At 51.7% G+C, this 27,972-nt stretch overlaps 4 protein-coding genes across 5 annotated transcripts; all 4 read right to left on the bottom strand.

The window, feature by feature from the left end:
• Positions 1-6: 6 nt before the first annotated feature.
• On the bottom strand, positions 7-5,663 carry CDC34 (cell division cycle 34, ubiqiutin conjugating enzyme). Its single transcript, XM_052702678.1, has 5 exons — positions 5,345-5,663; positions 2,296-2,382; positions 1,628-1,725; positions 1,370-1,504; positions 7-914 (listed from the first exon to the last, which is right to left on the bottom strand). Exons 1-5 carry the CDS (start codon positions 5,519-5,521, stop codon positions 704-706), a joined length of 708 nt encoding a protein of 235 aa, XP_052558638.1. The 5' UTR covers positions 5,522-5,663; the 3' UTR covers positions 7-703.
• A 293-nt stretch (positions 5,664-5,956) lies between these two features.
• TPGS1 (tubulin polyglutamylase complex subunit 1) lies at positions 5,957-7,989 on the bottom strand. The gene is made up of 2 exons (XM_052702677.1): positions 7,597-7,989; positions 5,957-7,414 (listed from the first exon to the last, which is right to left on the bottom strand). Exons 1-2 carry the CDS (start codon positions 7,947-7,949, stop codon positions 6,883-6,885), a joined length of 885 nt encoding a protein of 294 aa, XP_052558637.1. The 5' UTR covers positions 7,950-7,989; the 3' UTR covers positions 5,957-6,882.
• Positions 7,990-8,233: 244 nt separating this feature from the next.
• Positions 8,234-13,787, bottom strand: MADCAM1 (mucosal vascular addressin cell adhesion molecule 1). The gene is made up of 5 exons (XM_052702663.1): positions 11,354-13,787; positions 10,590-10,856; positions 10,187-10,495; positions 9,284-9,898; positions 8,234-8,862 (listed from the first exon to the last, which is right to left on the bottom strand). Exons 1-5 carry the CDS (start codon positions 11,400-11,402, stop codon positions 8,738-8,740), a joined length of 1,365 nt encoding a protein of 454 aa, XP_052558623.1. The 5' UTR covers positions 11,403-13,787; the 3' UTR covers positions 8,234-8,737.
• Positions 13,788-13,908: 121 nt separating this feature from the next.
• On the bottom strand, positions 13,909-25,448 carry LOC128090374 (hippocampus abundant transcript 1 protein-like). 2 transcript variants are annotated; one of them, XM_052702661.1, is made up of 12 exons: positions 25,145-25,447; positions 22,791-22,886; positions 22,561-22,623; positions 21,322-21,449; positions 20,790-20,904; positions 20,011-20,229; positions 18,858-18,971; positions 18,441-18,512; positions 17,928-18,040; positions 17,680-17,777; positions 17,435-17,601; positions 13,909-17,345 (listed from the first exon to the last, which is right to left on the bottom strand). In XM_052702661.1, the coding sequence occupies exons 1-12, from the start codon at positions 25,226-25,228 to the stop codon at positions 17,136-17,138; spliced, it is 1,479 nt and encodes a 492-aa protein (XP_052558621.1). In that variant the 5' UTR covers positions 25,229-25,447; the 3' UTR covers positions 13,909-17,135. The 2 variants fall into 2 exon arrangements, with proteins under 2 accessions (XP_052558621.1, XP_052558622.1); XM_052702662.1 differs by having other exon boundaries at positions 17,134-17,340; positions 25,145-25,448.
• Positions 25,449-27,972: the final 2,524 nt, after the last annotated feature.

Here is a 27,972-nt window from a genome sequence, read left to right as displayed (position 1 = left end):
CAGCCGTTCCCTTAAAGTACTTTATTAAATAGTTTCCAAAAAAGAGAAAAAAAAAAACAAAACAAAACAAACAGAAGCAGAAAGACTCCAAACTATGGCATCCCCTTAACTAGTTAAAAGCTACAAACAGCCCAGGCCTGTGCCTTAGCAGTGTGGGAAGGGCAGAAGAAGGGTCCACAAGGGATAATCCTGAGCCAGGCAGGACAGCCTTGCCCCAGGGAAGGGGCAGCTGTACCCACCCTGCAGCCCTTCCCATTCGGACAGCTTAATGGCTGTAGAAAGCCACACCAAATCTTACATGCTTCCTACCCAAGCAACCACTCACCAGCTTCACAGCCTCCACAAAAAAGAGCTGATCACGTCCAAACAAGGGGCAGTCAACTCCAGCTTCCCCATAACTCCTCAACCAACCCAGCCAGAGGCAAAAGCTCCCTGGTTTCTGTGCATTTGCAAATGCCCCCAACACGACTTTCCCATTCCCACCCACCCCCACTCGGTGAGTTTATAAAATAGGGTTTGTTTCTGTTTTTCACATCTTTTTTCCCTACAAAGACAGCGGTGGGGTTTCCTTTACAACAGCAGAACAGTCTCCCTGTGAGGTAGAGTTAATTTCAGGGCTGACAGATCCTAAATTCAAACCAGTTCATCCTAGTTGAGGTAAAATTCAGTAGTTTACAGCACTTTTTGCAGTGCCAGAGGGCCATCAAGATTCCTCATTGCCAGAATCATCTTCATCACCATAGCAGCTGTCTGCTTCCTCTTCCATCTCATCATCCTCATAATAGTCATCATAAAAGAGGTCTGAGCCCTCATCTGGGGCCGGAGTCTTGGTCTTCACGCAGTACTCTGCCAGTGTGGTGGGGACCTTCACGCCATCCCGCTCAGCATCCACCTTTGTTCCCAGGACTTGTTTTCTAGAGGGGAAGAAGCAGGTTGGGGTGAGGATGGGGGCTTTGCACAGCACAGCTTGGCTTGGCTTGCAGGCACTCTTTCTCTCTTGTGCACCAGCTCACGCTCACCACACAGGACTGGAAGTGTCCCACGCTCTGAGGGCCCCTCTTGCCATGCCAAGGCTGGCCAGTCCCAAACCACAGACCTGGCAGCAATGCAGTGCTGCATACCCACACCCAGAGCTGAAAAGAGCCAGGGCTCACATCAGCAACGAAGCTGAGCACTTAACACAGCCAACCTGCTCCTCGAGAGCCACACTCAGAGCCAGATTCCTTCTACCCAACCAACCTGCAGCTAAGACTGAACAGGCTGTGCCCTCAGGATCTCCCTGCCCCACGTACTACACACAACCACAGCTCAGTAAGCCCTCTCAACACGACAGGAGTGCTGCTGGGTCTCAGCCCAGCTCCCCACACACCTGATGATGTCTGTGTACTCCCGATCCTTCCCTTTGCTCTCCTTCCACTTGCGGTACATCACGGAGGCATCCACGTTGGCTGGAGAAAACGTGTTGGGTTCATTCAGCAGTGAGATCACGCTCAGAAGAATGGTCCTGGCAGCCAAAAGACAAGGGCAAATAAGAACCAAGGCAGGTCAGCAGCTGCCTGCAACCCAATGGATGCCAGCAGCCTCCCACGGGTCCCCCCTCGCTCACTCTCCCCAGCCCTGCCCGTACCGCACATTCTGTGTGGGGTTCCACCTCTCGGATGGCAGCTCCCCACTCTGTGGATCATCCACTGGTGGGTGCAGGATGGAGATGCAGACATCACCGGTCTGAAAGTACACAGAAAAATAGCATCTGTAGGGGCTGCTGCCCCAAAAGCAGCTCGTCCTCTGTCCCAGCACCCTGGCTGCTCTTCCCTTTGGCTTAAGCCATGTGAAGAAGCCCCAGCCTGTGCTCTTGTTACTTTGGATGGGATATTGAAAGGGGCTGTCCCTACCACACACTGTCTGCACTCTCAGGCATTGGATTAGCACCCTGAGGTTGCTGGTATGATACAGATGGGGCTGCCAAGCCACCAGCTGACACTGAAAACGTGGCGCAGCTCTCCTGGTGCTCCTCGATGGCTTCAGACAGCAGCTGTACTGCTGTGGGCTCTGCCTCAACCCTTGGCTCAAGCGTCCCTGCTGCATACGCTTGGAGTCCTCAAGCCTGACTAACCTGGAACCAGTTCCAGGATAGGGGACAGGCTGTCCTAAAAGCCTCAGTCAGATGCATTTCCATTACCTGACACTAAATTCTAGAGGTGCAGAGTTTCCAGTGCTGTGCTCACGACAAGGGCTTGGTAGACACATCTTTGTCTGTCTGTACAAGAAGCTCTCACACTGTCCCAGGCTACCTACCTCATAGATGTTGGGGTGCCACATTTTGGTCAGGAACCTGAAGGCAGGGGGAGAATAGGGGTAGTCGATGGGAAATCGGAGACGGGCCTGCAAGGGAATGATAAAAAGGCATCACTATCAGTTTCTGAAAAGGAAAAGAAAGAAGCCACATAACTCCTACTACCACCAAGGTAAAAAAGCCTCTGTCAACACCCCTGCACTGCAGATACAGTCTCTGTGCTGGCTGGTGGCCACTAGGAGGTGAATTATTTTCCTTGCGCCACTAGTGGGTGATTAGGGCCCAGCCACTCTTCTCAGGCCTGGCCTAACCCCAAAAGGCCCATGTTTGCAGTCAGCAAGCCTCCTTTCTTTACATCACATCAAGGAAGAGAAGCAGAGGCATGAGAGGTCAGCAAACTGAAGCAGAGTCCAGAGGCTGCTGGCACGACAATCACATTGATTCTGCTAAGAGTGGAATGCTCACGCTTGGCTACAGCAGGAAGCAAACGGTGCTGAGGGGAGGCAGCCATCAAGGTGGGCAGGTTCATCTCAAAGGCAAAACGAGGCCTGGAACGAGTTTGCAGACTGGAGGGGACAGAGAAGCTGCCAAGCACTGGTCACATGTTCCAAGCAGAAATAGCAACCAAGCTCCTTGGCAAACAAACAGGCAACTCCCCGGATGTTTTTCTCACCTAACCCCTTGAGAAACAAATTCCACCCTCTGCTAGCATTCCCCATCCTCCCTACTTTTGCAACCGGTGCCCTGACGTGCAGGACTGTCCCACCTGGCTCACCCACGGTGGGCAACAACACGGCTTCCAGGTGATCAACAGCAGCGATGCGAGGGCTGGATGTTTGCAGGGGGGTCCAAAGAAAACCAGCACTATGAAACCCAGGCTGTTCCCCTGTTCCTGACAGAAGGGCACAGCTACAACTGAGCAATGAGGAAGAAGAGTGTTTACCCTTCAGAGCTTAACAGGGAAGAGGCATCGGGTGTTTGGCGCTCTGAGTAACACACTGAGCCTCTAAGAATAGCTCGTCAACACAGAAAAAAGAGACCAAGTCTAAACCAGCCATACTGCATAGATAAGGCACTAAAAATAAGTGTGGATGAAGATCACGCAGCGGCCCACATCCATTGCCAGCAGAGACAACAGAACACTAAACAGGCTCTCTTGCAGGCAGTGGCCTGGATGAATGAATTGATCAAAGCAGGCCAAGAGAACAGACTCGCTGCTGGCCTTTGAGCAACACTACACTGTGCAGAGGAGCACGGTGGCATCTTCATCCTCCCTGGAATGGGCTAACAGCCGCATTTTGGGCACTTCCAGGCTCTGAAAGCAAACTTCCTGCATGAGGTTTAGTCACTGTTACAAGAAAAGTCAACAATCGGAAACAATGACAACAAAAACAACACGAAATTCAGCAAAAACTCAGTGGTAATTGGGGATCATTGCTCTCATCTTCTCGAGAAAAAGATCTACGAACCCAGTGCAGGCCCTGCTCAGAGCAGTCGTTGCAAAAGACACTTTGGCTGTTGCAGGAATTACAGCCTTATTAATACACAGCATTACCAAACTCCACTGCCAGCTAACAGCCACTAAAGGATCAGCACAGAGGGACATCTGGCCGCATCCCAGCTATCCAGCCCCACATCTGGTCCTGTGTCCATCTGCTGCCACTCTCCATGGCACTTCATAGAGGAGCTTGGGTCCTCTGCCACAAGCCGACCTCAGTGCAGGTCATAGGAGCCTCGTTAAGCCCATTTCCTCCAGCCTTTCATCTGCCTGCTCTGCTCTACGCAACACAGAAGGGTGGAAAGAAGCAGCGAGAATGGAAGCTGGGGTAAACAACATTTTGTGTGCTCACAGAGCTCCACGTGGCCCACGGCAGCACAAACAACACCAGGGCCTGCGCTGCACCGGGGCCAAACAGCTGAACTTGGCAGAATATCCCCTTTGTTGTCCGAGGACAAGAACAAAACCATCCACAAGCAAAGCACTCCCCAGGGGGGCTCTGGATGAAGCTGTGCTTTGCTACGTGTGAACGTGCAGATGCTGTGACTGCCCTCTCTCTCACATAGGTCTCCTCTATCACCACTTAACAGAACCGAGCCTAGGATCACTCCAGCACAAAACAGGAGCATGAGCTGCTGAAATGTGAGAGTTCAGAGCCTCAGGTAAAGGCTACAGGGAAAGGTGTCAGTGAAGAGAGGATATCTCACTCTGGAGCATCAGACTCGATGACCCCCATGCTGACTCACCTGGGCACACCCCCACCCTGCCAGCAGAGCGAGAGACAAATCAGCCTGAGCAGAAGAGACAGGAAGAAAACAGCTACACGGATTGCACAACAACCGGGAAGAACATGTACACACATTCCTTTTACAGGAACTGCATGCAGTCATGCCAGGCACTCAAAACCCCAACAGAAACACATTTGCCCTACACCAAAGCTGCCTGAGCCACGCACCCCACACAGCATGGAGCCCTTTGTCCATTCCCTCCTGGCTCATTGGTGACACATGGGATCCCCTGGTAGAGGGAACACACAATCCCAAGTTCTCCCACACCCACAGGCAGAGGTCAAGGTGGGAAGAGGGGAGCAGCCTCCAAGAGGGCCAAAAGCCCCTTTCCAGAATTCCCGTGCAGTTTGGCAGCAAACACCAGCACTTTCGCTCCCTTCTTCCCTGCTGGCAGCTCCTCCTGCCAGGCCCCCAAAGCAGCCTAACACCATAAGCCACAGTGTCCAAAGGCCCCAGCGACAAGCTTGGCAACTTCTCTTGTCCTCAGCACCCCTCACGCTCCCCGGCACCTACCCTGAGCCACCCAAAACTGCTCCCTCAAACCACAACCCACACGTGAGCCCTCCCCTCTCCCCTCAGGTCTCTCCACTCGACTCTCCCATACCTGCATCCCTCCAACAGAACACACTTTCTTTACCCTCTCATAACCCCCACCTCCTCAGCTCAAAGCCAGACACCGAGTATTCCGTACCACCACAGCTTCTTCCCCATAGGATGACGGTTCACCCGACGCTGCCGGCTGCCCTGTGCCTCCCAGCCGCTCACCTTGAAATACCCGCCCTCGTAGTAGGTGTTGGGGGGGCCAAAGATGGCCACCTCCCAGTTGTATAGGTCCCCCTCGTCCACCAAATTGACCCGAAACCCTTCCACGGGCTCCTCCTGCAGCCCTTTGAGCTCCAGTAGCAGCGCCTTCTGTGAGCTGGGCACGACAGACCGCGCCATCCCGACGAGACGGGTAGGCCGCAATTGAAGCCGGGGGCTTGCGTAGGCTCAACAGCGGCCGCAGGAAAGCGCGAGGGGGGCGAAAGAAGGGAGGACACAGCGGCAGCTCCGCGCGCCGGTCCGAGCGCAGCCGCGCAATGCATCGCGGGAGCTGTAGTTCGTTCAGCGGAGGCGTGGCCTAATCAGGCTCCGCCCCCTTAAACGTCAACCTATCAAAACGCTCTGTCGGGAGAAGGGGCGGGGCATAGAGAGGGCTCCGCCCTCATAACGCTGTCCGCCTATGGGAGCGCGGGGTTGGGGGCTATTTCCCGGCAGCCTCCGCGCTGAGGTACCACGCGAGGGCAGCGCTGGGTTAACGCACCACGTGCGCTTTGAACAAACGCTCAGTTCTGGATGCTGCTGCCGTTGACGGTAAGCAGTAAAGAAACTGGCAACTAAAAATAAGAAAAAGCTTTAATGTTTGACTGTAAATCAATCATTGCGCAGCATAATTAAAAGAGATAAATTCAAATAAATACTCATACAGCTCAACACACCTCACAAGCAAAGCGGCCTCTAAAGGAATGAAGTTTGTTTTTGTCTTTTGGTGCTATAAGTCCCACATCAGCAGCACTCCGCAGTTTTCCTTGGGAAAATTACTATTCAAGTATGAACCTTCATCTCCAGCATCTGGATTGCAGGCGGTTTGGTAAACACAGAACAAGGAAAGAGAGCAGCTGCTTGCCAACAGCTTTCCAGCACCAGCAAGCAGCTCCTCCCAGCCACTTATCTTCTCTGCATTTAAAACATTTTGTCTGTCAAGTAATGCTTTATTTCATGCTTCACATCAACCCTGTGTTTGCCTCTGAGTCGTCACAATAGGCTGCAAGGTAGATAAGCATCATTTCATACTTCAGAGGCAGGGATGAAATCAATCCAAACGTAAAAGGCAAAGCTCCCCACTGAGGCTGCACAAACACAGCATCAGCGCTAGGATGGCACCACAGGAGATCCAGACCCGTAGTTAATTAGCTCTGCATTGTTTTTAATTACTAAGACTGCCCTACAGTTTACAGTTCCCACTTAATGCCTAAAAAAAAGGCTTACTGAAGCCAGCTGGAAACAGAGGAGCTACATTCAGGAGAGGCACACCGGGACATGGGAACATCAAGCTCTAGAGATGAGTGGGCACTGGTACTGCTCAGAGCAAGAAATGGAACATGGAAATCAGCAGTCTCTCATCAAGCAGACTCAGGGCTCACCTGAGTTGCACACCCAAGCCTCACTGCCCAGCCAGTTTCAGGGAGTAGAGCCTTCTCCTCAATACAAAGTGCTGTTTGAACCATGTAGGGAATCCAGCAAATGTTGTTCCCACCTGAACGTTACTCAACAGGTTTCACTTTTGCAACAAATAAGGCCGTAGCTTTCATCAGGAATTCTTCTCTGCTCATAGTGGTGCTGAGCTTCCTCTCCTGCAGTGCCCGGTCCATGGCCAAGGCCAAGCAGTCTGGCCCCAACCTGGAGCCTGCCTCCAGATAACGGACAGGCACAGAGAGGCTGCTGGCTCCCAGTGCCTCCTCCAACGTACACAGGACAGCTTGGCAGACACTTTTGTCTGCCACACCGGCACCGTTATCCAGGACATCATACAGCATCCGTGCCTTGGTCACAAACTCCAGCAGCACAAAGCAGGTGAGGACGCCGTAACGGAAGACATCGAAGGGCACAGCCTCGTGGTCCCGGCACTGCACCCTCTGCAGCAACGCAGCAGCCACCTCCTGGGGTGCGTCCCCGTGCTGACAGATGCGCCGCAGCAGCTCGCTGTACAGCCGCCCATCCACGCCCAGCCTCCGCCGCCGCCCGCCGGCCCCCAGCACCTCATAGGCCGTGCTGATGTTGTTGTTGAACGCCGTCCTGCCGCAACACGGGATAAAACACAACCTCAACACCGCAGCCGCCTTACGGCCCCCCTCTCTCGGGACTACAACTCCCAGCGTGCCCCGCGCGCCCGGCAGGAGACGAGTAAGGCGCCGCTGCCGCGGGGCACACCGGGAACCGTAGTCCGCCGCCCGCTCCCCGTCGCCTCTAGTCCGCACCTGTGGGAGTGGTGAGCCAAGCGCACGTACCACAGCGCCCGGGACAGGCGCTGCATCGGCCCCGAGAGTTCTGCGGCCGCCTCGGCCGCTGCGCCGGAGCTGCCCAGCACCAACCGCTCGAAGTAGTCGGCCAAAAAGGAGACAGGCTCTTCGGGCCGCGCCTCCAGCACCTTCAGCAGCGCCTCCCGCACCATGGCGGTGACGTCAGCTTGCAGCAGGAATTCCTCCTCGTCCCCCAGCCCGCTGCTCGCCGCCGCGGTCGGGGTGGCCGCTGCCGCCCGCCGCTTCTCGTACGTCGCCATCTTAGCTGCAGGCGGCGAAGGCGGGACCCAGCCATCTTGGTGCGCCGCCATTCCGCTGAAGCGGGAACCACCTATGCCGCCATCTTGAATATTGGCAGCCAATCCGTGGGCGAGGAGGCCGTTGAGTCTGCCCCCATTATTGCCCGGCTCGTCCAATCAGCGGGTGGAAAGCGGTTGCCATGGTGCCGAGAGCCGCCATTGAGCGAGGCCGCAGGCCGCCATCTTGAGTATGGGCAAGGAGCCGCGGCTCAGTGAGGTGCAGCAAATGCGGGGCTCCTTAACGAGCAACGCGCCCCGCAGCACTGCTAGGGGACCAGAGCCACGTGGGGACCGAGTCAGAGCACAAACACAAATAAAGCACTTTTATTGAAAGTCATGCTGCTGTTACGCACACCCACCCAGCACCACGCATCCATCCCCATCTCCTGCTCCTGCTGCACCGAGTGTCTGCCGTGCTCTGGGATTCACTGTGAGCTGCAAGCCCAGGCCAGCACAGCCCCATCCATCCCAGCCCCGCTCATCCCTCACAGCCTCATTCACTGGACAGGCAGCAGCAGAGGTCAGACTCCTCTTTCCCAGCCCTGCTCACACACACAGAACTCTCAGTGCCCACCGATGTAAAGGAGTGCAGCAGCAGCTCAGCCAGCTCCATGCTTGCAGCCCCTGGGCTGGAGCTGCTCCTTTTGGGGTCTGGCAGGGAGCAGCCCGCACCCTGCTGGCTCTCGTGGTCCTATACTGAAGCTGGGCTGCCTGGCTCATAGGTGCTCAGCTTCCAGCATGAAAGAGGGATGGCAGGAGCTGACAGGGAGGAATGGAGCAGCTGTAGGAAGCTTCCACTCTTAGGACAGATTGTAGTGTGATTTAAATCGTTTCCATAGGCGACGAGATATGATACCAGTCACTATCAGTCCCAGGAGTGAGAACGCTGTGCCCATGGCTATGAGAGGGATGGAGCTGGATGTATCTGCAAAGACACGAGAAGGACATGGGCTTGCAGGCCCACCTCCCCCGCCTGCAGCTCCCCAGCTTTGAGCATATCAATGGTAGGATTGGAAGAGCCCTCACAGCCCCACAGCCCCTCTGCCATAGGCTGGGGTGCCCCCCACCAGCTCATGTTGCCCAGGGTCCCATCCATGGCCTCGGGCACCTCCAGGTTCTCACCACCTCTTGGTAAAGCATATCTCACCTAAAATTCCTCTCTTCTGATTTAAAGCCATTCCCCCTTGTCCTATCACTACCTCCCCCTGTATAAAGTCACTCTCTTGTTTATCAGCTCCCCTAATGCACCAGAGAGCTGCAGTGACTGTAACACCCAGCATGGCTGCAGCAGACCGCAAGGGATGCATGCAGGGGGGACAGATGGGGGCTGCAGACCCCCTACTCACCATCAGAGACCACCAGCTGCATGCTGACTGCTTGTGCATGGCGGCCCAGCAGGATGCACTGATAGTGGCCTTGGTGATGGGGCTCAGCCCGGTCCAACCATAGCGTGGAACCATTGCCTGCTGCCTCCTCCCGGTACTGGGACAGAGCCACAGGGGTGTGCAGCCAACGGACGGAGGCATTTTGGGTACACTGTGCCTGGCACTCAATGCGCAGAGCTCTGCCTCGTATCCCATTGGGAGGCAGCGACCAGATCTGCAGGCTGCAGGTAGGTGTTGTTACGAGGGAGCCTGGGCTGCTGCCACCCACAGCTGCTCCCTGTGTGGCTGCAGGGCTCACAGTGCCCGTGCTGGGGGCTGAGGTGCCGTCCAGATACAGCGATGCTGTGCCCACTGCAGGGCCCTGATGATGCTCGGGTAGGGTGGGTTTGGATGCAGCAGCCCACTCTGTGGGGGTCTCAGGTCTCTGTGACACAGCATTCAGGGCTTTGCTGGGCTCGTTTGGTTCTGGGGATGGCGCTGTTGTGGCTGCAGTGATGCTGTGGATCACCGTTGTGGTCATTGTGGTGTGGGGGCTCTCTGTGGATGTGGCCATGGCTGTTGGCTGCTCCGTAACAGCTGTGAAAACAGAGGATCATAAGCGGCCTCAGAGGCAGATGGTGCCACTGTGGCACATTGTCCCCAGGGAGCGATAGCCACCTCTGCCCATCCTACACAAGCACAGCAGCCCCAGAGCAGGGATCAGCACCAATCAGCATGGCAGCAGGGACAGGAGGTTCACAGCACAGCACAAGAAGGGAAAGCTGTTATCCTTCCTGCTTCAAGCAACGCCAGACAGCGGAGGAGGGCTCCAGCAGTGGGAGCATTGTAAGACCCCGTCTTCCCAGCTCCATCCCTGGTACTCACCCCTACTGCTCACAGGAACAGATGCTGCACGGGTGAAGGTCTTTGACCCAATTGTCAACGTCAGCTCGCACCTGAACACAACCCCTTCTGTCACGTCCTCCCCTGACACCCGCACTGTGGTCACAACATCAAATAGTCCCTCATCAGTCTCTGTTTCTTCAAATTCATCCATCAGCAATTTGTCCTCCCGGTACCAGGCGAGCTGCAGCTCTATGATGGGATACACGTGCAAAGCTGAGCAGTGCAGGGTGGATGGCTGCCCCGGTATCAGTGCTTGGTCCACACTGATCTGCAGCACCTCTGGGAGAGCTGCAAGAGAAACAGCCACGGGAAGCTGTGAATCTCCAGGGAATGACAGGACTTTGCAGGGGGAGCCCCCAAGAGAAGTGGTGGGGATGCTTACAGTAGACCTTCAGGACGGCAGTGTTCTGGTAGCTGTTCTCACCGCAGGTGCCCTGGCAGATCTTGATGCCCTCCGTGGCCACTCTGACGCTGCTGATCTTCAGGATGCTGTGGGTGAGGAGGGTGTCGATGCTGCCCAGGTTGGTGTCCAGCCCTTTCCACTGCACTGTGCCACCTGGGCAGGCCAGGGAGCAGTTCAGCTGCACTGCGTCCCCGTACTGCACCACTGGCTCCTTTGGCACCACCACCAGTTTGTTGGTCGGCCGCCCTGTGTGAAGGAGAAGGGACTGTGGGGGTCAGAGGAGGGGGACACACCAAGAAACAAAGCAAACAGGATTTTGGTTTAGTCACACTCAGGCACCACCCAGCTCTTTTCTCACCACCACCACGAGGGGCACAGATTAATAGCGAAGATTCATTCGAGCCAATGTTTCCCTGGCAAAATCCAGCCAGGGTCTGCCAAATAGCAGGCATCACCTCCTGATTGCACGCCTTACCACCAAGACTTTCCAGCTATTTTGTTGGAAATGACCCCACAGACATCTTTTTCCCTGCAGTTTTCACTGTTCACCAGTGCTGCTGCCCACCTGGCAGCAGGGTAGTGCACTGGAACAGGGATGTATGGCATCACTCACACGCCAGCCATGGGCTCCACCATAAGGGGCACAGAGCTGAGGAGCAAGGAGAAGGAGCACCAAAAGCAGCACACAGAGCAAAAGCACGGGGATCTCAGCGTGCAGCCTGGGTGAGGGATCAGGCACTCACCACTACAGCCCCACAGCAAGCTGATGAAGAGGAGAGGAGCCAATTCCATCACCCACGGAGCTGGCCGCAGGGCAGAGCAGCAGCAAAGTGTGGTTTTCCTTCCTTCCCTCTTGCTTGGAGTGAGTGCTGCTGACTGGGGCTTTCCTCTTCTGGTTGCCAGCCCCGTTCTCAGCCCTTTTTAATACCCTGTAAGATCCGCCCCTGTGAGAAGCATCCTGGGGCCCCACCACCTTCCCCTCAGTGGGGGTATTTCCAGAAAGGGTTTCTCATTTGACTTTGTGTTCAGTGCTTGCCCAGTTACACGGCTCTGTGCCTATGGGATCCCCCGACCCCAAGGCTCCCCACAGGGCTGCAGGGCTCCCATTGCCTCTCACCCTCTGACAGCCCCACTCAGGTCAGGACTTGGTCCCATTCCAGCTCCCTCTCCACTCCACCTGGCCTGGGTGAGCAAAGCTGCCTGGATCCCACATCTTCCAGAAAGCAGAATATCCCTCAATGACAGAGATTTGAATCCTTCTGTCAAAGAGATTGAGAGCAATAGGAAGGCAGGCTGCCTCTTCTACCTCTTTATCTCCTACCAGCTCACCCAGGGATACTTCCCATGGCATTTCCCCATCACTCCCCCACCAAATGCACACTGTGCAGCCCTCTTCCCTCTCTCCAAGGCAAACTGTCTCTTTCTGTGCTGGAACCAACAGCTGCAGAGAGCATTTTCAGGGATAAAAGCAGGTATCCCCTTGGTAGGGCTGTCTGCCCCACATCATGCTGCCCCAACGGCCGCACAGCCACTCTCCATGTCTGGCATCACAACCTTATCCCCAAAGCCAGCTCTCAGGAGATAGCTGGCTTCATTCTGGCTCATCATCCACCATCACTGTACTTGGCTTGAGGAAGCAGCCAAAGGGTTGAGGGAAGGGATGCGTGATTCCCCCACACCTCCTCCCATCAGGAGCTGCTTCCCATACGGGAACATCCCTGAGAAAGCAGCTCCGTTTGGAATACCAGGTAATTAACTGTCAGACAGGGCAGGGGAAGAGCTCTGTAAACAACTGCCACCCGAATGTGCACATTCAGCTGAAATCAGGCTGATTAATGGCTGCAGGGTTTTGTTCCGTCCATCCTGTGTTAACGGAGCCGCTTCCCGGAGTTTCCAGCAGCCACTGCAGTCTGTCCATGGGGCCCTGACCCAGCCCTGGTGCGGAAATGCCCAGGTCTCCTCCATGGGATAAGGCTCTGGATGGGTCAAGCTCTTCCCAGCAGTGAGCTCAGGGTCTCCTCCTTGCTCCCATCCTCGCAGCTCAAACCTCAAAGCACCTCCGTGCCCTAAATCCATCATCCGTCTCCCCTTGCCTACCTGTGGCCAGACTTTCATCCCCGAGCATCCCATCACTCCACAGTTTGTTCAGTCTTTTCTCTTCAATTGATTTTATCCTTAAACATTGCAAGAGCACACAGGTGATGCTTCTATTCCAGTACTTGATCCAGTCGGCAGCCCTGCCTGCAGCAGCAGGGGTTTGGAACTTCAACCTCGAGGTCCCTTCCAACCCAAGCCATTCTATGAAAGACCACACGTGGGGCAGCTGGCAAAGCCCAAATCCTTCTGAAGTTTACCGTTAAGCATCAGACTGAGAGTCTAAATGGTCTTTAAACTCTTTCAGAGATGGAAAAAACCATGCAACAAAACCTACAAATGCAGTGCTGGAGTTCAAGGTTGGACTGGTGATGTACACCATTTCCTTTTCCCTCCAGCACACTGATGCTGAGACAAGCTGAGGGTCTTTTTTTCCCTTCAGACAACAGTAGAAAAAAAACTAACATAATAAGCTCAAAAGTCCAGAGGAAATAAATACAAAATGCAACATCGTTTATAATAGAGGGCTCGTATTTCCAGCTCATTACAGAGCATTGGCCATCCATCAAAGGATCTGATTTGGACTTGTTTATGCTGCTTGTGATTACATTGTTCACATTAGTATGATCCTGAAAACCCCACTTAAATGCGGAAGATAAGATCTAAATGAAGCCTGCCTGGAAATAAGGGCAGCAGGTTGGGATGCTGACAGCTGCATGCTACAGCCCCCATGGGGATGCTGGTGCACAGGGAATGGCTGCTGTGCATGGAGCTGAACTGCAGACAGCCATCCCAGCTTGCACAACCCCCAAATCATACCTGGTACCATCAGTGTTGCCTTGGACATGCAGCCTGGAGGTCTCTTTCTTGTTGGATGAGTAAGGCGAGCAGCAGAAGCTCAGCTCAGCGTGTTTTACCTTCAGGCACCAAAGCAGTGAGAGCTGTGAAGCTGTTCTAATGCTCCCATGAAAATCCAGATAGATGGTTCCAGAATCAGGTTGAATGTGAATTGGTTTCATGTACTTTTCATTCTAGAACACAAGTTTGGAAGAAATTGGTGAAAACCAACAACCAGATGGATTTGTGCCCTGTACAGAACCTCACGTGGGGACTCCAGCCCCAACCAGTCACCAGAGACCATCCAGAAACACACACAGCCTCCAAAAGCCCCAAATCCATCTTGTAACAGATCAGAAGAGAGAGCTTCAACGCAACAGGAATGCAGCAGTTTAATAAATAATCCATCAGAGGAGAGATTAGCCAGTGCTAAACACAACTGGAACCGAAATAAATACATTTCAATGTTAACTTAAAAAAAGAGATACGGAAATGCACACCATAGTAAACTTAGAGCCGTTCTCCAACGAACGTGGGCTTGCTGTGTGCCCACACTTCAATGATGACCAAAGATGACTGCAGCAATTCAAGTGCAAATGGAAGAAGAAAAACAAAGTTCAAAGTGATTCCTTTGCAAAAGGGCAGGCGGTGGCTTTAATGCAGTCAGTTTCTCTAATGCAACAAGGGCAGCTTTATAAACTCACTCAAACTGCTGCTGTTCACGTTGGAGCTGCAGAGGAAAGGCAGCTGAGCTCATTCTTTTGCTGTATGCTTGGGGCATTGCTGTTCACCAACCCGAAGTGTAACTCAGTGCACAACGCCGATGCTGATACTGGCCAGGCTCAGGCATCACACAGCAAATCAATGGGATTGACAGAAAAGGCTCTTTTTACAAAAAAAAAAAAGTTGCATTTCCATAGAAAATAACAAAACTTGGCAACGCTAACTCAATGCTCTCTATAGGTTTTCCAGCCTCCACCACCGACGCTGCAGAATTACCAGCCCTTCAGAATTAGGCACATTCTTCATTCAGGTCCAGTAATCTGGGCTCGAGGCAGCGTCTCTCACATAAAGGCAGAATGGTGGATCACATCCCTACGCCTACCAGGGAGAGAGGGGTTCCAGCAGGGCCAAGAGCCCCCCACCCAACTGAGGGAACTCCAGAACAAATCCCTGTTTGCTTCCAGTGCCCATAACAACAAGCAGCACCTGCAGGGAAGGCAAGGAGGACTGCTGCCCTCCAGGCAACATCTGCACCTTCAGCACTGTGGGATTGGGAGCATCTCACACCCATCCCCACTGTGCCACCTCTGCCTGCATTGCAGACCCTGGCAGGTTGGGAAGAGACCTCGGTGGAATAAATTATCATATATAGGAAAGGACTTTGAAAAATATATCTATCTGTATATTTTATATAATATAAATTAGGCTCGTCTTGGTTTTGTAACGTTCTGTTCTGTTTTAACCTGTGAAGCTTTTGAGTGTGAATGAGGTAACTATTCAGTGTTTAATTTCAATTCATTTGCATGTGAGGGACGGAACTACTTGAGTTCATTTTCGTACAGTGCAAACAAATGAAGCACCAGATCTACCTGGTGAAGCTCCAGTCGAATAAAAGCTATTTCTGTAAGCAACACAGAGTTGGAATTGCTGCCTAGAAGTTAAAGTGAGGGGATTCACTTCAGGAAAGGTGTGTGCTGTGCATCCACAGTGCAACCCATCCCAAAAAGGTCTGGAAACATGGGGCAGAAAGAAAACTGGAGCCTCCACATGTTGCTGATACCTTCTCCAGTCCCACAGTTAGAGCTGCATAAGCTCCAACCCTCAGTGTCTGAGGCAGCTGCTCTCTGCATGGGCAATCAGCTGCTCTTACAGTTCTTATGACAGGATCTAAGTACCAGCCAAAGTTCTTGGTAAACAAAAGATGAATTACTTCACTTAAATGCCCACCTCCACTAACTAACTGGTCCAGAAAAGTTGATAAACCAACAGGATGCTCTTCATTCATTTTGGTCATTGCTGCACAGGAACAGCACCAAACACAGTTACCCATCTGCAAAGAACCAAGACATGAAGTGACAGTGATCCCTTTTGGTCTTTCTCCCTTAAATTACTCTCTTGAACCCACAGAGAAGTGATCCCCAAGAAGCTGTATGCATACCCCATGCTGAGATGGGACTGGCTTTTTGGCCACTGTATCCACAATCCCCTTAGCAACAAGTTCCTTAAGTGCCCCCAGTTTGGTCTTTGCTTCCCCAGTGCCTTTATTTCTTCTCTCACTCATACAATTGTTTCCTGCCCACTTCACTATCTCTATGTATCTAAAAACAACCAAGCCTTCCCCATATCTACCTCAGCTTCTTTCACAGCACTCAGAGTTTCTGTTTCTTCTCCTAAGCACAGCTGAACCCCGCAGAAGAGGCTGCAGTTTCATCCTTCAGCAAAACAACAGCCTTCAGAAATGCTGCGTGGAATACAGACTTGCAGATTCAAAGCAATTGCAGCCCTCACCAGGCTCCTTTGGGCTGAGAAGAAACAAATCACGCTCGTTATCTGGTTTTCATATCAAGTTGGGAAGAGTCTGTGGAAAAATCAACATGCTTCATAGAGGTGCTCGACAGCTATTTCTCTGACCTCACTCTCAGGAAGCCACGCTTTAACAAAGTGCTTAGCAGAGTTCACTTCTTTCTCCTGCCTCTTAAGAAGCTGTTTCCTAACCAACCTTTCCACTTCCAGAAGAAAATCCCCCCCCTCCACCCCCCCCAAAATCCTTCTACCTACTTCCTATGGAGGTAGTGACAGACAGAAGTGTCACATCAGTGTAACAACAACAAAAAAAGCCAACACAAAAGCAACAGAAACCTCCATGAAAAACACCAGCGTTGACCACCTAAGCATCTGTAATTCGTATAATTGCCTTCCATCTGCCCATTCTCTCTTGTGAGCTCAGGACAGCATCCATTTCTCACCTAAGCAAGCATCACCCGGGCCAAAATGGACAAATTCACCTGATCCTCAAGATGGTGACTATGCTACCTGTTCTTCACCCACGCACACTTTTCACCTGCTGTGGTATTACAGTATGGGCTGCACAGTGCAGCCTCTCTGCCTCCCCCAGGCTGAGGTCAGCCAACTCAGCTGCAAACGGGATCAGCATCGAGGACCAATTATGTAAGGGGATGGGGGGGAATGTAACAGATGCCTTGTTTTATTCTGGCTGGCACACGAGTTAGTTCACATTAGAACACAGACAATGCTAGCTCCTCAATTTTTCACTGACGAGTTGAGTATTTGGCAGGTCACACCATGAAGTTCAGTGTTCACAACAAGGGCAGGTTTGCTTTAAAGAAAGATCCCTTCATGCACAGCAGTTCTGTATCTCCCCTTTCCATCAGCACCAGACCATACAATGCCATTTTTGCACCAGCTGAGTATATTTGGCTTGAAGGGAAACCACTTCCCTTCTCGTGAGCTGCTCGTGGTACAGTCTTTCATCTCGCTCCTTCTTTGCCTCCCACCCTCTCTCCCCAAACCCCAACTAAGTCCATCTTTGATCTGGAGTTGAGACACAAGCCAGGTCCTTCTCTCCCAACCTCATACACTGCTGTCCTCAAGCAGGGGCTCCTTGCCATCCGAAGCTCCAGCCTGGGGGCTGTGGGTGTGGGTCTGGGCTCCGTTACTGTGCTTTTTGTGGCTGCCTGATCTCAGAGTGAGGTTGTGTTCTGGAATGAACAAAGCCACCAGGAGCGACAGCAAGACAGAGCAAGCTCCAAACAGGAAAGGAGGCCCTGGGATAATGCTGCTCTGTAGGAAAAAACAAAGCAATGGTTAATGCTGAAGGCAATGTCAGAAGAAGCACCCCAACAACTGAATGATAAAACTGAGCAGATTACCTCGTCCGTTGGGTTGGCCATGTTGGGTTTGGAGGCCTTACCCAAAGTTTCCACCTCGGCCATTTCGTTCAATTCCACGTGGAAGAGATAGAAGACAAAGCCATAGAGAGCTGGCCCCAGGCCATTACACAGACCCCGAATTCCAGTGATCATCCCCTGCACTACACCTGGGGACAGAGAATATTTGTGACCCGAGTGCTGCTAGGATGAACTTGCCCATGAAACAAGTAAGCAACTGAACTTACCCTGCTGGTCAGGGTCTGCATTCCTAGACACCATGGCACTGATGGCTGGGAAGGTGATGCTAGACATGGCAGCCACAGCCCCTGCTGCCCACATCATCCTTGGAGAGAAAGAGGAAGCAGTCAGCAGGGAGGCTCCCAAGGAGCTGCTATAAACCAGCACTGCACGTGGAGCAGCATCTCCCTCTGCTGGGGACAGAGACCTGTCACAGAGCCACGGAGGGAGAAGCCAAAGATGGGCAAACTCTTACCAAGGCTGTGATCCGAAGCCATACCAGGCAAGCTGCAGGATCTGGAAGCCCAGACCCAGCAGGATGGTGTTTTTATTTCCTATTGAACGCATGAGAATTCCCAAGACTACTGTCTGGAAGTAAAAGAAAAACAGAGTAAGTGCAGAGAGATGACAACACACTGAAGAATAAGAGAACAGGAACCAGAAGGAACTCTTGCTGCCATGAGATTGCTCTGCCATGCACAGCCACTCCTCCATTCTGATCACATTCTCATAGAAACCAGCGTGTCCTTTTTTATAGCAATCAGAGCATAATCTATGATGTTTTACAGAGCAACCACCCCACAGTTTGTTGTTCCCTGACAACAGCTACACCCAGATGAACAGACAGGAGATCACAGGTAGCTGTAAGTGGCACTGATGGTATCTGAGTAGCCACGGGGATTCTGACAAGTCATTAATCCAAATTATCAGAAGCTTAGCATATGCCCATAACCTGACTCTCAGATCACAGGCAGAAATCAGTTCTCACCTGAGCCAGTATAGAGAGAATTCCAACAACACCAATAAACGCTGCCACAGTCTCTGAGGAAAAACCAATGACCTGTGAAAACACCAAGAAGGGATTCTTCAGGCAAGAGATGTGCACCACACAACAAACATCGCTCCATCAGTGCCACTGACATTTACTGACACTGCTTGTCAGCTCCTTAAATGTTAATCAACTGCACGTTCCGCTACCTGAGTGCAATAAAACACAAAGTGATCAAGAGGCTCCCATATCAGGTTTTTTATTATTTTATTTCTAGGAAAGCTGGAACATGTCACTGTTTCTTATGGTTTCAGCTTCATTAAGCCACTGGCCAACATTAGTTTCCTATGGACATGCAGCTTAGAGAACATTTCTAGGCTGGGTTTGTGCATTCAGAGCCTTCCTTTGCTCACTGACCTGTCGCAGGTACAGGAAGAAACTGGAGTACTGGCCAGCTTCAGGAAGATAGGAGAGAAAGACAGTGATACAGATGAGCAGCACTGTAGAATCCTGACCCACTTTCCTCAAAGACTGTAAAAAAGAGGAGGGGAAAAAAACCCAACAAGTTAAAACCTGTTGCATACGGTGCAGGTAAACACAAGTGTTTAAGTTACCATCTCACATGCAAAAAGGGAATGCCTGGATAAGACTACACTTGTTTACTCAGAACAGCCCTCTGTAAATGCCTTCTGTTCATAAACAGCAAATACCCAGCATTCCAGATGAAGATGTGAACGCTGCCACAGAGCACACCAGGCAAGACACAAAATTACATCAATTTACACCTTAGAATGAGGAATTTTTGCTTTTCAGTTCCTGACATTCACAGCCAACTGCTTTTAATCCCAGCTTTTATTCCCTCAGGCTGCCAACATAATTCTCCAAGCAAGCAGAGGAGGTGAAACTCTGCAAAGCTCACTACCATTAGCAAGTCCTTAAAAAGCCAGGGACACACAAGACTTCTCCTGACACAACCCTACTGCTCAGTACAGTAATTCATATAGCAGCAGCAGGTAGAAACCAGGGTGCACCTAGAAAGCTATGATCTTGTTGCTTATTGTGGTGGGATGATTCATAGAATACCAGATCCAAGAGACTCCTGGATCCACAACAGCTTTCTGGTTCAGGTATTGGATGCACTGACCAATGGTGATGGCACCCAGAGGGAACTTGATAAGCTCTAAAGGTGGAACATAATTGAGGTGCAACAAAGAAAAGTGTCAGGTTTTGCACTTGGCTCGGGGTAATGCCAGGTATGTAAGCTGGGAGAAGAACTCCCTGAGAGCAGCCCTTCCAACCCAAGCTATTCTATGATTCTCTGCTATTTAATACATCTGGCACATTGCCTCCAGAGATGCTCTTGCTTTAAGACTTCACATATGCAGCTACTCAGGTAAGAAAGAAGCTGTTACTTTTATATACACGCAGTCTGCTGTCAGTTAAACTGTATCTTTGCCAGCATTCGTCTTGATCTTCTGTGGAATGCATCTTCCTTTTGAGAGAAAACAGCAGAACTACAGCACCCATAGATATCACCAGAGTGCAGAAAAACAGCAGCAAGATCACTTACAGCAAATGGATCTGCTTGTTCCCAAGAGATCGGAGCCCCCCAGGAGACAGGACGCATCTCTTCTGGCAGAGATTCTGGCACAGCCAGCAGGATGAAACCAATATCCAGCAAAGCAACACCTGAAGCTAGCACGACTACCAGTGTATCACCATAGGCTTGGGAAAGGTATGCACCAATTGCTGGGCTTGTGACCAGACTAGCAGCAAACGTGGCTGACACCTAGAAGCATAAGAGATGAATAACACAGCTTCTCCTGACCAGAGCTTATTTTCTCTCCCACGGTAACTGAAGGGTATTATATTGGAAGGAGACAATCCACGTGGACAGGGATTCTTGTACACAAGGATATGGCATGTTTGCTTGGTGCCATCCAGGCTAAGTTCTAGCAAAAGGCAATTAAAGCTATCCTGGCAGTTCATATTGGTTATGATGCTTCCAGTAACTCCATAGGAAGGGCACAACCACAGGCTACTTGTATGCACACCAGCATCATGGTCTGAGCTCTTTAACTGTGCAAAGAAGCTGATAGACCAGGCTGATTTAAAGGCCGAGCAACAATACAGCTGGAGCTCAGAAAACACAGAGATTAGCTTGCTCTCTCAGTGCTCAAAGAAAAGCAAGAACGTCAGACTAACATTACCAAAGCTTGTATCATCTTGTCACAGATACTGCCCTCAAGCTTGATGTCTGTAAGGCTCCCACCCTAATTTTACACCTGTCCTAACAGCCAGACCCCAAGTATTTCCTTCAATAGATGACCCTGTTACTAAGCTCCTTACCAGGCCATATGCTGTGCTGCGTTCATGCTCCTGTGTGATATCAGCAACGTAGGCAAAAATCACAGAAAAGGTGACAGCAAAGACTCCAGACATGGAAATGACAGCAAAATACCACCTGAAACAGATGTTACCAAAGGCAGAGTTAGAGACCAGCCACATGGCAGAAGCTGAGTTACTCCCCCTGCCATATTCCTGCTCCAGTCCATCTTATTTCACTGCATCATAAAGCACTCAGCAGCACTGAGCTGCAGGCTTGCAGCCTATGAAGTTTTATGATTTATTTTCCCCTTCTGTTATGGTTTATGTTTTACCAGGTGAAGCAATAAAGCTTTTCTTCCTGAAACTGAATCCTTTGGCGGAACTGGACAAGTAAATCAGTCTCTAGGCTGAGGAAAGGCCACATGGCCAGGCTCCTTGTTTGCTGGACACTTCCACCTCATCTTTGAATGCAATACCAGCAAATCCTTCACTGCTGAGCTTCACACTCGCTCTTCTTCTCAGAACCACTCAGTTTGAACAAGAACAAACTCACCACGGACTGATCTTCATAAGGGGAATTGGTGCACATGTGAAGAAGACAGTGAGGAGGAGGAAGGATTTCCTGCCCCAGACATCAGAGAGAGCACCAATCAACGGGGCACTTAGAAAAGAAAGCAGACCCTGGGAATGGCAGAAAAGATGACAGTTTGACTGAGGGGTTTCTTTCTAATTATCAACAGCAAGAGCTTTTGGAGACAACATCTGAAGATAAAGAACCCATGCCTGTTTCCTACAAGCAGGTGATATTACCAAAACCTAACATTTCATTCAGTTGCTCACATTTGCAGTGAGGAGAACAAAATCCTTGAGCAGCTAAATGCTGCTAAATAATCCAACAGCTTCCCATTCTCTGCAGCTGCTCAGCCTGCAGCTGTGGTCTCCCCAGGCACCCCTGTGCAGCAGGGAGCTGCCCTGCCACTACCTAAAAAGAAGCTGGCACAGCTCTGTCACATTAACATCTGCTACAGATCTAGGGAAAGCTTCCTCTTTTAGATGGAGACGAGTCAGACCTGATGAGAAACCAAAACCATGAAGCACAAATAAAACGGTTCAGTGCCTTTCAAAGCAGAGATAAGCAGGGAACAGTCCTTAAGCATACCAGGGAGCTCCAATACACAGCAAAGGGAACCCCTCTGATGCTATTTCTTGAGATCTTTTCTGCCAGAACTGTGGCCTAGCAACACATCTTGTCTCACTTCTGAGTCAGAACACCTGGCTATTGCTTTTTCAGTGGTTTTGCCTCACATTCTGCTCAGGGGATCTGGCCTAGTCACAGAATCCATTCACCACACTGCAGCACACTCTTTACTTTCTCTGATGAGAACCCACTAAGGCCAGACCAATTCCAGTTTTTCCTTACTGATAAGTTCAGATGTCATCGATTTCTTTTCTCCTCAATTTGGTTCCGTGGCTGACATCATAAAGATTCAGAATGCTTTCAGCTGAAACACATTTGTTACAGCTCCAAACAGCTGCTAACAAGCAGCACATTGTTAATTCTTCTCAGTAAGGTCAACTACACAAACTACCCAATTTTATGTCCTATCAATCCTTCATTTTCCATTAGGTTTGCTAGTGAGCAACCCAACGTTAAATATGAACATCAAACACTGGCTGATCAGTAAATGTCATGGTTTGCCACTTCTTGCTTTGAACTCAGACTCAAATGCAAGCGAGGTACAGATTAGATTTCATTCCATGCAGCCATGAGAGCAGAAGGAACAGCCCTTACCTTGACTCCGTGAATCAGACCATTCATCAAGAACGTATGCTGAGGAAAAGTCTGGTGTAACACCTACAGGAGGAGAAATAAAAATAAAGCATGCTAGCAACTTGCACAGGGTTTCCATTCCTGCAGGCAACTGGTGGCTACAGATGGCTCTGAGAACACAGCACGGGGAAAATGGGAAAGCAATCAGCATCTCAAGGCAAACCCTCGGCTACAAGAGGACGATCACTCACCGTCAGCATTGGAGTGGTTAGTAAACCCCAGGCAAAGAACTCCAGGAAAATCACCACCACTGCGTGGTACACGCTGGGCTCTCCAATCCCCTGTCGCTGCAAAACAAAGCTCCTAATTAAAGATATGCACATCCTGGTCTGGGATAAATACATTCGATTGGGAGCTGAAATGTCAGCTCTCACCAAAGCTGTCCCCCCACCCAGGGTGACTCCCTCTGGGTCTACCAATCCTTACCTGTCCTACAAAGCCCATTGGTTTCTTTCTTTTCTTCCCTTTCAAAGAGCATCTTTGATACCGTTAAGCCTTCCCTAAAGACAACTGAACACATCACCCTTCCAACCCTCACCTTAAAGAGCTTTGGCATGGATCCCCACTGTCTATTTGGACAGCAGTAGATGCAACAGCTCAGAAAAGGCTCCAGACTTTTGGAAAGGCGAGTTTAGCCCTCAATGCTGGCTCTGTTCAGCGTGATGGAAAAGGCCAATCCTTCACATCAGCTTAAAAAGAAGCCTTGAAGAGTTTGCTTATCTTACTTTTAAGATCTCTCCCAGCACTTCTAAGGCAGCATTTGTTCAGCTGCCTGCCCAGAAGGTCATCTCCTGTCACACAGGACACATTTACAAAGTCATGAGCTCACAAGTAACACCAATCACGAGGAACGAGGGGAAAACCTCAGCTGAATGACACCAGAGAACAGCAAAGGCCAAACATTCAGTAGCACAACATATTCCCTTCCACAAGAACTCATTTCACCCATTAGCAACAGAATGATTTCAACTCGACAGAAAGTCTCCTTAAAAGAAGAAATCAAGCCACCAGCAGAGCCAAGAGGCACCAAACCCTGCCCCAGGGAAACTCAAAGCAGTCAGTTTTACTGCACACAAGTGAGATGGCTGTTTGTAGCAGAGGAAGAAGGCCCAGGGTGGCACAAACCCACCTCGTTCCACTCACCTAACAATCTCTCTGCAGAAGGCAGCAGCCCCCTCTTGCTTTCATCTCCCCTCTTTGAGTTCTCTCAACCATTTCTATCGCAACTGAAACAAAACTAACAGCCCATCTCTTCACACAGCAGATGCAGAAATCCACGTGGAACCTGTTCACAGCTTCCACCTATCAATCACCTCGTTGCATTAATTACACTCATAGAATCACAGAATGGCCCGGGTTGAAAAGGACCACAACGATCATCCAGTTCCAACCCCCTGCTGTGTGCAGGTCACCAATCAGCAGCCCAGGCTGCCCAGAGCCACATCCAGCCTGGCCTTGAATGCTTCCAGGGATGGGGCATCCACAGCCTCCTTGGGCAACCTGTTCCATTCCTTAAGCAATAGAGAAAACCCCATCATTGGAGTCACCCCACAAGGGTGTGCACCCCTCTAGGATGCGCAGATATAAAATACAAAGAGATCACCAGGAGTCTGATGACCAGGAGCACAGGAAAGGCTCACTGCCACCCTTATGAGACAGGTGTGCCTCTCTCTGAGCTGCCATTTACCAGGCACTCTGCTGGAACTTCCATTCCAGGTACAGAGCAGCGACGCCTGGAGCTCCTCACACAACCCTCCAAACAAACAAACATTTCACCCAGACCCCAAGGCAAGTTTGCCAAATGATGACACCACAAATGGAATCACACAATCGTAGGGGTTGGAAGGGACCTCCTGAGATCATCGAATCCAAGCTCCCTGCCAAAGCAGGCTCCCTACACCAGGAAACACCCCCAAATTTCCACGCACACCCATGGAAACAGAACCCCCATAGGATCATCCCCTATGAAGACAGGCTGAAGGAGCTGCACTTGTTCAGCCTGGAGAAAAGAAGGCTGCGGGGTGACCTCAGTGCAGCCTGCAGTACCTAAAGGGAGCCTACAAACAGGAGGGGAATCAACTCTTGGAAAGGGGAGATGACAGCAGGACAAGGGGAAATGGTTTGAAGTGGAGGGAGGGGAGATTGAGGTTGGATGTCAGGGGGAAGTTCTGTGCTATGAGAGTGGTGAGGTGCTGGAACAGCTGCCCAGAGAGGCTGTGATGCCCCATCCATCCCTGGAGGTGTTTGAGGCCAGGTTGGATGGGGCCCTGGGCAGCCTGGGCTGGTGTTAAATGTGGAGGTTGGCAGCCCTGCATGTGGCAGGGGGTTGGAGATTCGTGATCTTTGAGGTTCATTCCAACCCTTGCTGTTCTGTGATTCTGTGATTAGAGGAGCAGCCGCGTCCATCGGAGGCTCAGAAAGGCAGAGCTGCTCCATCCGAGACCCGGTCTGTGGGAGCAGCAGCTGCCGGTACAGCGCCTGGAGACGCTTGACATCCAGCAGGACCGAGCCTCCCCGCCGCCCCGACCCCCCCAAAGCCACTCACGCCGGCCCCGTCCCGTATGACGATCTTCTTGGCCAGCAGGACGCTGCGGTTGAGCCGCTTCTTCTTCTTCTTCTCGCCGGTCATTGCGCCGTCAGGCCGCTGCCGTTCTCCTGCCTCCTCGGCTGCCCCATCCTCCCAGCGGTGGGTCGCGCCGAGCCCGGCTCGGACCCGCGCCCAACGGGTGGGGTCAGAGCGCAGAACCCGGTGCGGGGAGGCGGGAAAAGGCGGCGGATGGAACGGGGGAAGGCGGGCGGCCCGGCCCGGCCATGAGGCCCCTCCCGCCCCGCGGCCGCGCCCCCGTCGCCCGGACGATGGCGTTGACGGTCACTTCCGGCGCCCCGCTGTCGCGCGCTGAATCCTCGCGTCCCATTGGCTGTTCCGCTCGCAGCCTGCCGTCTCATTGGTTGGAAGGGGTAGAGGAGGCGGTGCTTCGCTTGAAGGTTTGTGAGGGGCGGTGTCGTGACGTCAGACAGCTGGCTGGGGGTGGCGCAAGGCACGATGGGATGCGCTGGGTCGCCGCAGCGTGCAATTAACCCGTGCTAATTAACGTTGGGCTTGGCGCTGCGCCCTTAATGGGCTGGTGTGCTGTAGGAGACACTTGGTGCCTTGGCAACACGAGTGCTGAGCGGGGGTTCAGTGCTTCCTGGAAGCTCCTGGGGCTGCCCCAAATCATAACCGCAGCATGGTTGGGTTGGAAGGGACCTGCAGCCCCTCCATGGGCTCAGTGCCCCTTCACCTCCAGCCAAACCAAAGGGTTTGCCTTGGGGAGGCAGAGGGCAGCCCTGTCCAAACAGGGGACACTGCAGTTGCCTTCATCTGAGTGCTCAGCCCTGCCCCAGTGCTGCTGCAGCCCTGCACACCCGCAGCCGTGACCAGCTCTCCTATTTCACCAGGCTTGCTTTAATGTGTCCTGATGTGTCAGCACTTTTGGGGGGGATTCATGTTTCAGGGAGGGCTCCTCTCTGCTGGCACAGCTTCGAAGCAAAGCGTCTTTTTGAAATGTCTTCCGCTGCTTCTTTTGGTAGAGCCAAAGGGAAAACTTGCATCCTTTCTCAGGTTGGGGAAGCAGGGTCATAGCAGCCGGGTGTCTTCCCAGCATGGTCCCAGCCCCCTCACCCCAAACCCACCACCAAATGGGGACATTGTGACAGCTGTGGCCACGGGCTCAGAACTGACAGACCTGTGCTTGCTTCAGCAACACTGCTTGTATGCGTGTGTTCCCTCTCCTAATTAATGCTTCATGGATTGGAGAGTCCTTGATGCTTATTCCCTTCATGCAGTGCCAGAGGTGCAAGGAGCTTCATTAGGCACAATTTAGAAAAGTTATGCAAATGCTGGGGAGCAGCATGGCAGGAGGCCAACATTGCTTGCCCTCCCTTCTCCTCGTCCATCCCTGGCTCTGTGGTGCTGGAACCACATGTGTCAAGGGCCACATGAGCCTCTTGCATCGTCTCAGCTAGAAATATGAAGAGATGCAACCTGGGGAGAGATGGAAATCAGCCCTGTCTGCTCTGAGGCTGTTCTGTGGCTTGGGGGGTCCCCCAGCAGGGCAAGTGGATGCCCTGTCCTTGAAGGCGTTCAAGGCCAGGTTGGATGGGGCCCTGGGCAGCCTGGTTTAGCATTAAACACGGAGGTTGGTGGCCCTGCATGTGGCAGGGGGTTGGAGATTCATGATCCTTGAGGTCCCTTCCAACCCTGGCCATTCTGTGATTCTGTGAAGACCCTCTCCATGGTGGGGTGATATAGGCTGCTTTGTTTAGCAATAGGGATCAGCACATTGGTTTAAGGACCAATACATTCTTTTAGCAAAAGGAATCAATGAGTGTTCATTCTAAAATGTTCCATTTCAACTTTGCTCGGTGGGTGAACAGCCTTGTTTTCTCTTAAATCTGCTCCACAAGAAGCACGGGGTTCCTAATGGACTGCTTACGTTTCAGCAGGTGCAAAGAGGTTTTCCTTGGATTTTCACATATATTGTTTTGGAAGTTGCTCATTATGGCCTACAAGCAATGGAAAAACAGCTGAAGGTTGGCCAAAAGTCTCAGTGCTGGAACTGATGGTGGAAAAATAGGGAGAAAGTAAGTGGGCATACAACCAACCTAAATGCTACAGCATATGTCCAGGGGGATATTAACATATATTAATGAGTTCTTGGTAAAGAATGAATATGTATGCCAGTGGGCTGCATATGCATGTCTTAACTGTTTAAATGTAGAACCTGAACTCTAAGAAAGTGCATTGGTTGGTCAAGTTGCCTGGTGTGTATTGAGGAATAAAGGAATGGCACTTTTTAACACTGCTCTGGGGTTAGAGAGTTTTCTTCCTGGATTTTGGATTGCAGTGGTGTGACAAGATGCTGCATCGTGCCAACAGAGGCTGTGATCTTTATCCCTGGAAGCTTTTCTTTGACTAATGATTAAAAGCAGATGAGGGAGGGGGGGGGAGGAGGGCAGGGAAGCCCTTGCTGCGAAGCTAGCTCTCCAGAGCCTGAAACAAGCTGCTAATGAGATGAAAATGATCCATCAGGGACCTGTGCAAGACTGGGGAGCAGCCTGCGGGAGCTGGCAGCCATGCAGAAGAAATGTGGGGGTCATGGAGAGATCGCTGGGGGGAGGATGGGCAACCAAAGGCTGTGAGACAGACATCTGCAGGCAGATCTGCATGAGAAGACTCATGGTTATTTGGCTGGTGTATGAAGGGGAGATACTGGGCTCATGGGTTCTGCTTGCTTGGAGGAATAAAAGAGAGATGGACTTTGGCAACCACCCATGTGAAGAATGGCAGCATGGAGGGGGACTCAGTGCTGGGAACGAGGAGACACCAGAGCT

Source organism: Tympanuchus pallidicinctus, unplaced genomic scaffold (assembly GCF_026119805.1).
Source record: "Tympanuchus pallidicinctus isolate F22 unplaced genomic scaffold, pur_lepc_1.0 scaffold46, whole genome shotgun sequence".
NCBI lineage: Eukaryota > Metazoa > Chordata > Aves > Galliformes > Phasianidae > Tympanuchus > Tympanuchus pallidicinctus.
The sequence above is the reverse complement of the archived record's forward strand: the minus strand, read 5'-3'. Positions and strand labels throughout refer to the sequence as shown.

Coding starts and splice junctions, on each gene's coding strand:
- TPGS1 (XM_052702677.1), bottom strand. CDS start 7,949: ATGGCGGCGCACCAAGATGGCTGGGTCCCGCCTTCGCCGCCTGCAGCT. Junction 7,415..7,596: donor TTGGCTCACCACTCCCACAG/GTGCGGACTAGA, acceptor GTGTTGCGGCAG/GACGGCGTTCAACAACAACA.
- LOC128090374 (XM_052702661.1), bottom strand. CDS start 25,228: ATGACCGGCGAGAAGAAGAAGAAGAAGCGGCTCAACCGCAGCGTCCTG. Junction 18,513..18,857: donor TCTTCCTGTACCTGCGACAG/GTCAGTGAGCAA, acceptor GTGTTTTCACAG/GTCATTGGTTTTTCCTCAGA. Junction 17,602..17,679: donor TGCAGACCCTGACCAGCAGG/GTAAGTTCAGTT, acceptor CTCTGTCCCCAG/GTGTAGTGCAGGGGATGATC.
- CDC34 (XM_052702678.1), bottom strand. CDS start 5,521: ATGGCGCGGTCTGTCGTGCCCAGCTCACAGAAGGCGCTGCTACTGGAG. Junction 2,383..5,344: donor ACGAGGGCGGGTATTTCAAG/GTGAGCGGCTGG, acceptor ATTCCCTTGCAG/GCCCGTCTCCGATTTCCCAT. Junction 1,505..1,627: donor AACCCCACACAGAATGTGCG/GTACGGGCAGGG, acceptor TTTGGCTGCCAG/GACCATTCTTCTGAGCGTGA.
- MADCAM1 (XM_052702663.1), bottom strand. CDS start 11,402: ATGGAATTGGCTCCTCTCCTCTTCATCAGCTTGCTGTGGGGCTGTAGT. Junction 10,496..10,589: donor TGCCGTCCTGAAGGTCTACT/GTAAGCATCCCC, acceptor TTTCTCTTGCAG/CTCTCCCAGAGGTGCTGCAG. Junction 9,899..10,186: donor TGTTCCTGTGAGCAGTAGGG/GTGAGTACCAGG, acceptor CTGTTTTCACAG/CTGTTACGGAGCAGCCAACA.